Here is a 12,974-nt window from a genome sequence, read left to right as displayed (position 1 = left end):
TCAGAGAGTTTGGAATGTGGGGACAGCTCTGATTTGTAAGGCAGGAAACACGAAGGAGAGAGCTGTAGAGATCTACAAAACGTCCCCCTTGAATCACTGACAGAATGTTAACCTCTTGTGTATGGTGAAACTCCATGAAATTGGGGAAAGAATCATTGGAAAGTAATACACCAATTCATGGAGCTCAGAAAGTACTGAAACTTTGCACTCCCGACTAACAACAATGCAGAGACTTTGTAATACATAAAAAATTAAGCAATGTCATCAGAAATGTAATACCTAGGCTTGGAACTATAGTCTCACGGGACCACTCAGTTCATTGGCACAACTTAGTTCATGAAGATAATGTTCTACATCCTAGTTTGGTGAGTAGTGTCTGGGGTCTTACAAGCTTGTGAGCAGACATCTAAGATGTAACTATTGGTCTTTTCTCATCTGGAGCAAGGGAGCATGAATGAGGCCAAAGACCTGAAGAAACTAGTCCATAGAACTAATAGCCCAGGCAAATCACAACCTCTTGTAGCCTAAGGATCAAAAGAACTAGATGGTGCCTGGCTACTACTATGGACCCTTCTCACCAGAGATACAACAGAAGGTCCCAGACAGAATGGGAGAAAAATGTAAAACAAAATTCAAACACCTAAAAAAAAGACCAGACTTGCTGGACTGATACAGACTGGTGGAACCTCCTAGACTACTACCCTAAGATACCCATTTAATTTAGAACTGAAGCCACTCTGGAAGGTCACCGTTCAGCCAAACAACACATTGGCTTACGAGATAAACACCATCATGCGTGAGGAATGTGTTCCCTTAAACAATCAACTATAGCAGACCAAATGGTCAACCTTTACCCAAGAGCAACGATGAGAAAAGCAAGGAGGGGCAGGGAAGCTAGTAAAACAGAAACAGAAAAAAATAGAATGGAAATAATGAAAATGCTGAAAAATTGTGAAAATCAGAACTGTAAGTTACTTAACTGCATACCAGAAAAACATTCAAAGCTCTTTAAAGGAATACAACAAACCTAGCACTCAACAATGTGAAATTCACAATAGGTAGCATCCAATAAAAATTAACTGGCATGTACAGAAGGAAAATATGACCCATAATAAGAAGAAAAATCAATTATTATAATTGGCCTACAAATGACAGAGATGATGGAATTAATAAGACCTTAAAAAGCTACTGGTGCAGTGTTGAAGGCATTCAGTTGCTAACCAACAGGTTACTGTTTTGAACCCACCAGCCACTCTGCAGGAGAAAGATGAGACAGTCTGCTTCTGTAAAAATGTACAGCCCTGGAAACCCTATGGGACACTGCTCTGTCCTATGGAGTTGCTGTGAGTTGGAATTGACTCAATGGCAGTAGGTTTTGGTTTTAAAAAGCTATTACAAATATGGCCCATATGCTAAAGAAATTAATGAAAAATAAGAACATAATGAAGAGAGAAATTTAAGACATAAAAAAGACCCAAAACAAACTTATAGAGATGAATAATACAATATCTAAAATGAAAAATATATTGGATAACAGAACATTAGATAATACAGAAAAAAAAAATCCAGTAAACTTGAAGGCACAATAATAGAAACTATTAAAGTTAAGCATAAGAAAAAAATACTAAAATGAAATTAACATAAAGAATACTAGTAGCATGTGGGACAACAGCAAGCAATCAAAGACATATGTAACGGGACTCCACAAAGGGGTGTATAGGCAGGAAAAATAGTTGAATAATGGTAACAAACCTGAAGCAGAAGAAACATAAATAAGGTAATGGGGTGACTGATTAATTTTTAAAGTATGAAAGAACAAAAAGCATCAACTAGAATTCTATTATGTACTAAATTATCTTAGAAAAGCAGGGTGAGAAAGGTAGCATAGTGCCTAAGGCATTTGATGGCTAATCAGAAGGTTGGTGGTTCAACCACCAGCCACTCCTCGGAAGGAAGACTGGGCAACCTACTTACATAGAGATACTGCCTCGGAAATCCAAGAAGGGGTTGCTATGAATTGGGATCAACTCAATAACAGTAAGTTTGTTTTTTTTTTGGTTTAGACCTGCTCCACAAGAAATGTTAAAGGAAGTTCTTCTGGTAGAAGAATTATACTGAATGGAATCATACCAGATTTACACAAAGGAATAAAGAATGCCATAAATATTACAAATGTAGACAAATAAAAAGGACTTTTGGAATGTCTTTAAGGATAATTGATTATTAAAGCAAAAATAATAAAAGGCATTGTGGGAGTTATAAACATATATGAAAATAACAGCACTAAAGATGAGCACTAAAGATGAGAAAGAAGCTCTGGTAGCGTAGTACCTAAAGCACTTGACTGCTAACCAGAAGACTGGCGGTTCAAACCCACCAGCCACTCCGTGGAAGTTAGGTTGGGCAATCTACTTCCATAGTGATACCGCCTCGGAAACCCAAGGAGGGGTCACTATGAGTCAGGTCTGACTCAACGGCACATAACAACAACAACAAAGATGAGAAGGGAAAAATGGAAGTATACTGTTTCAAAGTTTTCATAGTACAGGTGAAGTAGTATAATAGTCTTTGAATATAGGCTAAATTGTTATACATATGTAATATGAATCTTAGGGCAACCACTAAAACAAAGAAAATGTTTGTGTGCTAATGCAATTATGTCATTTTTGTTAAATGGCTATGCTTAAAGTAGGGAGAACTAGGTATTCTATCAAAGGAGCCCAGGTGGCAAGAGCAGTTTGCTCCTGACTGCCAATCTAAAGGTTGACAGTTTTAACCCACAGTGGCTCTGCAAGATAAAGTCCTGGAAAACTGCTTCCATAAAGATTATAGACAAGAAAACCCTGTGGTGTTCTACTCTGTAACATGTGGAATTGCTGTGAGTTGGGGGCCAACTTCACAGCCACATAACAACAGTGAACAACAGGTATTTATAGACTACCTGTTTGGGGGGATAATTCTCACTCACTCATCGCCATCGAGTCCATTCAACTCAAAGCGACCCCTCCTTGGATTTTGGAGGTGTTGTCTCTACGGAAGTAGATTGCCCAACTTTCCTTCTGAGGAGGTGGGTTTGAACTGTCAACCTTCTGGTTAGCAGTCAAATGCCTTAGGCACTATGCCACCAGCGCTCCCTTGGGGTAATTATGAATACTATATTAAGCCATAAGGTGAGCAAGGTATTGCAAGATGAAGGTAAAATTAAAGTAACTGTTAGATGTTATACATTAGGTTTCAATCAGATATCTAACAATTAAAACAATCAATGATTTAAGTGTGTCAATTAGCAGATGGAAACAAAGACAGGCTGGGTTAGGTAGGTTTCCTTGGTTAGGAAGGTTTCCTTGTACTCCCATAATCCTTTCTGCATATATTTGTCTGTGTGCTTCACAAGTCTGCAAATTACCTATTTGTCTTTCTCCTCTAAGCAACTAAAGGCCTTAAGCACATGGACTCAATATTTTATTTTCATATTCTTAGCGCTTAATACAGTGCTTGACTAAAAAACAGTAAGTGTTTTCTAAAAGAATTAGAGGGTTGAATATTAGAACTCTGAATGACTAAGAAATGTGCATCTTATTGTGCAGGCAAAGGAAATCACTAGAAGTTTTGAATAAGTGACATGATTATGTTTTAGAAAGACTGATGTCACAAAGATGCATAGGATAGATTGAGGAAAGGGAGTGAAATGATAGACAAGTTATTATAGTAGGAAAAGGAGAATTGATTGGAGCTTGAATTGGGATGGAGCAGTAGAAACAGAAAAGGCAGACTATATGTAGTATGAAAGTAAAATCTACATGGTTTGAACTATTTATAGAATGTGAGGAAGATAGAAACTGACTGGGACAGTGGTGATGCTATGAATAGACAGAAAGAGAGAAGTTAGAAGGAAGGACTAATTTGTGGAAGGATGTTAGGTTCAGTTTAGCTTGTGATGTAAATATAGAAATGTTGACCAAGAAGTTAGTAAGTCTGGAACTCAGATGTCAAGTCTAAAGATTGAGATTTGAGAGTCAACTCCACAGAGGTGAGGTTGTAGGAATAGGTGATACTCTAAAGGAAAGAGAAGAAAAAATTAAGGAAAAGACAAAGAAGTGAAGATAGACCTTTATATAAAATACCAGACAACGTTGCCAGAATATCATGGGAAAAGTAATGAGAGAAATACAAGAACAAATATTGTGGTGCCTGAAAGTTAGCAAGAGAAGCTGGAGGTGGAGGTGCTAAAAGAAGGAAACAGACCACACCAAATGCTACAGAGAATTGTGGGTACTGAAAACCAAGTATAAGCCATGGATTTTTGTTTAGAAGAAAACTGCTAATGAACTTTGAAAATACAGTTTCAATAAAGCAATTAGGGCATACTATACTGGCTGTCAGGGATTCAATAACTGTCAAAACAGCTTTGCAGTACAGATGAGGAAGACGAGTTAAGGCCTTGACATCACAGTTAGCAGACATTTTTAAGTGAGAGGCACCAGGTTACAGCAAGGATCGTGAGGCTGGCACAGGACCAGGAAATGCTTCGTTCTGATGTGCACAGAGTCACTATGAATCGGAGACGACTCAACAGCAGCTAGCAACAACAACAACAACAACAACAGGCGCCATTCTGGATGGCAGAATAAAAGGGTGAAGATGACAGGACTATTTTTATTTATATATATATATACACACACACACAAAATGAAGTGACTAGAATGCAAAGTCCTGTGAACAAGATGTTAAATGGAAAGACTATGAATGATTCAGTTATACCTCAAGAGAGCAAGGTGGAAGTTTTTATGGGTAATGAGCCGGTAGAAATAAAAATTTTATTATTTTGGCAAAATGAATGATATTTCATTGTGAAGCTACTATACTATTAACAGAATGTATTAACTTGTAACTAAAATTACAGGTTCCTATTTACTGAAGAATACATTTTACCAGAATTGTTTGATGAAAATGTTTGCCTCTGCAAAGCCAATGGCAATAGCAAATAAGTTTCACATATCTATATACATTGCACTCTTTCACTTCTATACTATTTGTAAAATGTAATATCCATGGGGAGGAGGGAGTGCCACCATTACCCTATTTTCTATACTACACTAACATTAGCATGAGCATCATAAAATTACAGAACTTTAAAGACTTTAAAGGCATTTTAGAGATAAAACAGCTTAACTCTTATCATTTTACAGAATAAAAAAAAATGGATTCATTGGTAATACAGTACCAGTTAGTGTTTATATACCTACTTCAAAATCACAAAGTAGGTCCTGGAAAGCAGTTGAATTTGGAATAATGGAGGTCTCATGTCCACTATCAACAGTTCCCACCAAGGAAAAAGTCAGATGGAGGATGTGGCTGTTAAGAAGGGAACGTTTCTTCTTAAGCAGCATTGCCAGCAACTAAAAGAAAGCAATGTCAAATGCCTACGGATGAAACATCCTACATATTTTTATATATGGGAAACCTTATATGAGAAATTAATGAAATTTCTAAACAGATTTCTACATTTTTGTTTTTATTATGGCAATGTAACATTAAAGAAAACCAGAAAAACACAGAAAAAGTTTAACTACAATTCTATCGCAAAATCTTTAAAATGTTCACCTTCACATAAACCTTAAATTCATATATAAATAATTAAATAGTTGTTACCATCATGTGCATACAGTTTGGTACTTTCCTCCACTTAACTCTTTATCAAAGGGATTTTTTTTTCCTTTTGCAACACAGTTTTCCTCATTATAATTTTAAAAAGTTGAATGTAATTCTACAGCATGAATAAGTGCCATGATTATGCTTTAGAAAGCACAATTAGTCATTCTCACACTGTTGGGACATTTAGATCATCTCCACAACACAGTAATCAGTTTCTTTGCTAACAATGAACTAATGACTAAATGTGTAAGAATATCTTCAGTTTATTTATGATAAAGGGATTTCATCTTGTTTCAAAGACTTGTTCCCTTCTTGTAAGTAAATTTCTGCCTAAATATAAAGACCATAGATACAGGAATGCTGGTATGTTTTTAATTCCACATGAGTGTTCAGGAATAAAATGGCACACATAATAGGTAATGGGCTTCACATTACTTAAGTAAGAAAGGGAGGGAAAAAAAATAATTGGATGTGAGGTGGAAGGGTGAGGCAGGAAAATGGGAAAAACTCTGAATCTGTTACTGATGAGAAAGTTTCTATATCAGGTGATATTATGACCCTACTTCATTTCATCTCTACTTCCATAAAGAAAAACAACACCCAAACTAACAAACCATTGTTCTGAAGATATATTCAAATGCACAAAAGCTACAGTATTTCAGTACAGCCTAATTCAAGGGTTCAGTAAATAAGTTTTGAAGAGGAAGGAGAAAAATATTAACTAAACTAAAGAAAACAACTCATATTCTCATTTAATATTTATTAATTTTAAGGACTATTGGCTTTTTAAGTTCACTTGGACAATATAATTCTTTTAGAGTTTGAAAAAATACTAATAATGATGAAAAATTAGGGTTTTCTTTTTGTTTGTTTGTTTTGTTTTTTTCTGCAAAGAGGAAGGCAAAGCTTTGTGGTTACAAACCTGGTAGCCTTTGATTCTTTCCATTTCTTTGCTGGCTAGTGGGTTACTCTTGACCACACAAACCAGGGCCTTGACCGCTGCATATAACCCTTCCACATCAGAGGCCATGGCCACTAGGCCCAGGATGGCTGCAGCTCCACCAATGTACTGTAAAGTAGTGGCAACAGGCTTAGGGACAAATGTTCTTACTCCTGATTAAAAGACAGTGAGACATAATTAAAATAAATTCCCCATATGAACAAGAACTGAATAAGTCATCTAAAGAAGTATTTCATTAATTACCCATTTTACTTTTTAAAATATCTACTTTTTAAATATCCCAAAATAAAAATCCTAAAACAATTAAAGGTTGAATTTAGAAGACAGAATAAAGGCTAATGTATATATGGTATTCTCAAAGTATACTAAATCTTAACACATAATGGTTCCCTTTGATGAGTAGCTTAAGTTTATTTTTTTCTCTTTTTATTTCTCTCATGAGTAGTATATCCTATCTAAAGTGAGTATTAAATGCATAATTGAAAAGTTTTCCATATAGAGAAAAATAAAATTTAATATATAAATGAAATCACACAATGTTTCTTTAAACCCAATCAATATTCAACTATACCAAAAATAAATAATTACATAAACTAAGAAAACAGGACTGACAATATTTTTGCCTGTTTTATTAGTAGGGTGACTAGAGAGACTACTTTTGAAGTGTCATTTCTATGTGGTATGATGGCTCCTTTTCAGCATCTTTTAGTGTAATAATGTTTTTGATTCTCAGAATCGTAATTTTTTTTTTTTTGATGATGTGTAGAATTAGTGCTTCCACAAAGAAAAAGAGACAAAAACACCTATGTGGCAGAAAATGCCAATGAAACAGAGAGGGAGAAGTAGGACTTAAGGAAAGGACAGAGGGGAGCTGGGCTCTAGAGCAGCACATATGTTCTACAGTGTAGTTTTGGGCAACATAAAAAATCAAAAACATACAGAGGATTTGGGAATGTATTTCTGAAGTGAATGAGAATGCCTTACTAGTTTTTGTTGGGGAATAAACTTGAAGAACAAAATCACTTCAACTCTGTAAACTGGAAGAGGTTAGAAAAATCAGGCAGGGATGAAGCAGTTCCAAAAGGCAAGCATTAGTGACCATTACCCACATTAACAGAAGTACCCCTGAGCACCACCAATGCTAAACAAACCATGAGGTAATCAATATTTCCAAATTTCTGTCCTGAAAGAATAGTTTAAAATTTAAACTATAGAATTACAATAGTTAAAAGTATTCAGCTGTTAAGCTAAAGGTCAGTGGTATGAATCTACCAGCCACTTCACATGAGAAAGATGAGGCACAGACTTGGAAACATTATTTAAAAAAAAACTCACTGCTGTGGAATCGGTTCTGACTCACAGCGACCCCTCCTTGGGTTTCCGAGGCAGTATCTCTATGGAAGAAGATTGCCCAGTCTTCCTTCCAAGGAGTGCCTGGTAGGTTTGAACCACTAGCCTTCTGGTTAGTAGTCAAATGCCTTAGGCACTACACCACCAGAGCTCCTTGGAAACATTATTAAAAAAAAGAAAAAAAAAAAACAACTCACTGCCATCGAGTTGGATCTGACTCATAGTGACCCCTCCTTGGGTTTCTAAGGCGTTATCACTATAGAAGAAGATTGCCCAATCTTCCTTCCAAGGAGTGGCTAGTGGGCTTGAACTGCCAGCCTTTTGGTTAGCAGTCAAATGTCTTAAGCATTATGCCACCAGAGTTCCCTGGAAACATTATAGAACAGTTTTATTATGTTCTATAGGGTTGCTTTGAGTAGGAATCAACTCAATGGCAGTGAGGTTGGTTGGATGTGGTCAGCGCTCCATCAGTGTGGACAAAAGAGGGGAAAAGTTAGTGGGATTTTATAATAAAAAGCTGTAATTTTTAAAGTTGGCTGGAGTTAGAGATTGTTAAGTTAATCATTAACTGCGGCAAGAACACTATGGTGGTGTTGTTTTTATGAGCCGTCGAGTCAGACCCGACTCATAGCGACCCCTCTTTGGGTTTCCGAGGCAGTATTACTATGGAAGTAGATCGCCCAACCTTCCTTTCGAGGAGTGGCTGGGTGGGTTTGAATCACCAGCCTTCTGGTTAGCAGTCAAGTACCTTAGGCACTATGCCACCAGAGCTCCCAAGAACACTATAGGTTATCCCTATAAATTACAAATTCAAACTGTGTCCCTCAAGTGAGATAAGTGGATGTCAATTTGAAGGTGAATAAAGAAGTTTAAAGCAACAACAAATAGAGACAGTAGGACTCACCCAAGTATCCAATCAGCGTAGCCCCAATTGTCCGTGCAGGTCCATTAAGATGCCCTGCTGAATTGTGTATCAACTTCACAGGAGTGGCATTCTCATGGGAGGAGATGCCTAACTAAAGAATAGAAAAAGACAAATAATGTAACTATAGAAGAATGGTCTAACTGTTTTGAAAAAAAAAAAAAAAGTGCATGAGGGTAACCTATGTAACCTACCTTTCTTCTGCCTCCTTATTTGAATATAAAAAAAATCAGTACTTAATTTCTCAAAATGTGAAAATACTTCTAAAGATGTGGAAATTCCTAAAAATCAAGTGAAATAAAAACTAACAGCTAAAGATGACGAGGGGATCTCAAGGCACAGCTTCGATGGTTCTTCTGGAGCTCTATTGGGGTTTAAGGCTTCTTTTCACTTGCAGCCACACAGTATTCCACACAGACTACTAACCTGACTCCATATCCAAGAAAACATCATATACCTTATCTAAAAGTTTATTAAAAAAAAACATGCCTAGATAAAAGTAATGTTAAATTTTGTACTCACAAAAAGTGTGTTTGCAAAGCAAATATAATCTCAGGATTTTAATTCTACTGTTAACTGGGGAACTAAATTTAAGTCCAGTTTAAGTTCCTTAATAAGCAGGCGCATTTACAGCCAAATTCTGTACAAGGTTGTCAATACTTACTGTTTATAATTCCTCTCCTTCCATTGTCTTTAGTTTTCTTTCCAATCATGCTTTGTCTCAGCTAATCTGCCAAAAGGGCTTGCCTTTTTGATAATTTTCACTTGGCTGAATCAATGATCAGTTCTCAGTCCTAATCTTACTTGACAGCTCCACATTTGCCACAGCAAATTATGGGTTTCTGGAACACCTGACTCACCTGATTTTTCTCCCATCTCACTGGCTGCGGTTTCTCTGTCCTCTCTGCTATTCTTCTTCATGTCAATAGCTCAATAATACTGGAATGCTCCAAGTGTCAGTCCTTAATGCTTTCCTCTATCTGCATCCATCCATTGGTGAATGCACATAGTCTCAGGGCTTTAAGCACCACCTATATACATCCATAAGGAGCACTGGTTGCACAATGGTTAAGTGCTCAACTGCTAACCAAAAGATTAGTGGTTTAAATCAATCAGCTGCTCTACCGGAGAAAGATGTGGCAATTTGCTTCTGTAAAGATTACAGCCTTTGAAACCCTATGAAGCAGTTCTACTCTGTCCTACAGGGTCACTAAATCATAACTGACTTGACGCAATGGGTTGGTTTGATTTTATGTACATCTATGGCACTCACACCTCTTCTAAAACTCCAGATTCACTGAGCTAATTTCCTTAATATCTTCACTAAGAAGCCCAATACACATCTCAAACTTTTTCAAAACAGAATTCTCAATATTCTCTCCCAAATCTATTTTCCTGCTGTATTCACCAAATCAGGAAGTGACTCTATTTTCCTGGTTGATCAAGTCAAAAATAATTTCTTTCTTTTTTACACCCAATCCACCACCAAAATATGTTAGCTCTTATCTTCAAATCATACCCCAAAATTGACCACTTCTCATTCCTGCCACGGATGTCTCCCCAGTTGTGATAATTATCTCTCACTGGAATCATTTATTTCATTGGCTTCAGAATGGGTCTCCTTATAAAAGTATAAACTTTGTCTCTCTTTGATTTATTCTCATTAGAAGTCAAAGGAATCCTGATAAAAATGGGAGTCACAATACTTCATCCCTATGTCTGGAGCTCTCTAATGCTTCCTGTTTCACTTAGTAAAAGCCAACATCTTTACAATCTGGTCTCCATTACCTCTCTGACTTCCTCTGTTCATTCCCAGGCCTTCTCTCATTTTAACCTCGTCACACTTGCTCCTCGGAAGGAAGGTTGCGCAATCTACTTCTACTTGCCTTGGAAACGCAAGGGGCGTCACTATGAGTTGGGTCCAACTCGAGGGTACATAACAATAACAACAACAACAACACTTGCATCCATGGCAGGCACACATTTTCCTTAGAGAATTAACATTTTTATTCCTGGAATGCACCCTGACCTGTCCCACATGTACAGCCCACCTCCATATTGCCACAGCTTGCTTCCTCAACTCTTTTTAAGACTTTGCTCAAACTTCAGCTTCTCAGTATGGCCTCCTCTGACCATCTTACTAAAAACATCAACCTTATCTCCACCCCCTGTGGTACTCTTTCTCCCTTCCCTGCTTTATTTGTCTGTACAGTATTTATCACCTTCTAACATACTCTATAGGAGCTCCAGTAACGTAGTGCCTAAGGCACTTGACTGCTAACCAGAAGGCTGGCAGTTCAAATACACAAGCCACTCCTTGGAAGGAAGGTTCGCAATCTACTTCCGAAGTAATATTGCCTCGAAAACCCAAGGAGGGGTCGCTATGAGTCAGAGACGAATGCACGGTACATAACAACAACATACTCTATGGAGCTCTGGTGGCATAATATTGCCTAAGGTATTTGACGGCTAACCAGAAGGCTGGCAGTTCAAACCCAAGAGCCACTCCTCGGAAGGGAGGTTGGGCAATCTACTTCTGTAGTGATACTGCCTTGGAAACTCAAGGATGGGTCGTTATTTCTTTAGTTATCACTCCCTATTTCCTCAAATAGAACGTAAAAACCATAAAAAGAAGAATTTTCTTTTTCCACTGCCATGTCCTGAAAAAATGGTGCCTGGTACATTTTTAATGGTGGTGCATTAAAAAGTTGTTGTTATTTTCTTATTTAAAAAAAATCACAATTATTTTCTAAAATTCAATATTTTATTGTCTCTATAAATATAATAATTAATATAAACAATGCACTTATAACAGAAAAAGATGCTTTTTCAAACAACATTAAAAATTAAAATATGTTTTGGTTTAAATTCAAAGCCAAATAAAATAAATTAAATACACGAATGATACTGTTTTTAGCAATTGTTCATATTCGGAAAGGAACTATAAAGAGGCTCTGAAATATTTTCCCAGTGAGTATCAGCAATAGCTTAATGGGAAATCATTCTGCTTACCTGTTTAGCAATGGCTTTGCTATCCAACTTGTTGTACACTTTCCGGATTCTTGCCACTGTTAGGGAAGATACAGAGAGTGCATACAGGCCAAATGATACCTTTTCCTCTGGTACCAAAGACACAGGAGACTGGATTACACCTTCAGATTTTGCATCTTTACCTTCAAAAGAAGAATGATCCTTTTCAAAATCATGAGTATTTTTCCTTATCTTAATATAAGGTTTTAATTCTTATTATCATATTTAAAAGGGTGAACTTAAGAATTTTTTAGATTAAGTACAGTAAGGGATCTAGATTTTAAAAATGTTTTACTTAATTTTCAGAGCTGTTTCAGGTATTTTTTTTAAATTAAAAAATAGAAAAAAAGAACCCTGTTAAGTCAGATGTTTTCATTCCCAAGTTTTCCTCTTGAAAGAGTTCACTGTTATCAGCCAAATCATAAAGCATTTACCCTTACTTAGTTCAGAGAAAAAGGAAATGGAAATGAGTGGAATGCTTATGGGCCTGGTAGCACTTAGTTCTCTTCCCCAACAAAAGAGGTCACATATGCCTCTATATCCTTCTAGACAACAGAGAAGAGCATAAGTTCTGGAGCCACATGGCTAAGTTTGAACCCCTGTTCTATCACTTAAAAGCTCTCTGACCTTAACCTCTCTGTGCCTCAGGTCCCTCACCTGTAATATGAGAATGATAATAGCAGTACCTAACTCACAGTATTTTGAAATAAACCCATATGAAGGCTTAGAACAGTTATGTCCCTCACATGTATTAACTCATGTTGCATATAGTCAGTGCTAAATAAGCTATTAATAGATAATAGCTCTTGTTTTATGTTACCTAAATCAAGAATAAGATTTATATTTGGCCGTAGAGCTATTACTATTTACAATATACTTGTTATAACTTTTCTGAGAACTTTGATAGAATCAGAACAAGGGGATGGAAGACATCATTTGGAAAGTACTACAGAAGAATTTAGGAGCTCTGGTAGCGTAGTGCCTAAGGCACTTGACTGCTAACCAGAAGGCTGGTGGTTCAAACCCACCAGCCACTCCTTGGAAGGAAGATGGGGC

General features: G+C 36.8%; 1 protein-coding gene across 1 annotated transcript in view; it reads right to left on the bottom strand.

The window, feature by feature from the left end:
* Positions 1-12,974, bottom strand: part of WDFY3 (WD repeat and FYVE domain containing 3) — a 341,413-nt gene that overhangs the window by 155,692 nt on the left and 172,747 nt on the right. Inside the window, exons 21-24 of the mRNA XM_042782046.1 lie at positions 11,901-12,061; positions 8,871-8,982; positions 6,578-6,768; positions 5,247-5,399 (exon numbers count right to left, since the gene is read on the bottom strand). Coding sequence (XP_042637980.1) covers positions 5,247-5,399; positions 6,578-6,768; positions 8,871-8,982; positions 11,901-12,061 — 617 coding nt within the window. The remainder of the gene's footprint in view (positions 1-5,246; positions 5,400-6,577; positions 6,769-8,870; positions 8,983-11,900; positions 12,062-12,974) is intronic.

This window comes from Orycteropus afer, unplaced genomic scaffold (genome assembly GCF_000298275.1).
Source record: "Orycteropus afer afer isolate SDZICR_OR568_19922 unplaced genomic scaffold, OryAfe1.0 scaffold00227, whole genome shotgun sequence".
In the NCBI taxonomy this organism is placed as follows: Eukaryota; Metazoa; Chordata; class Mammalia; order Tubulidentata; family Orycteropodidae; genus Orycteropus; species Orycteropus afer.
This window is presented reverse-complemented; position numbering and strand designations above follow the sequence as displayed.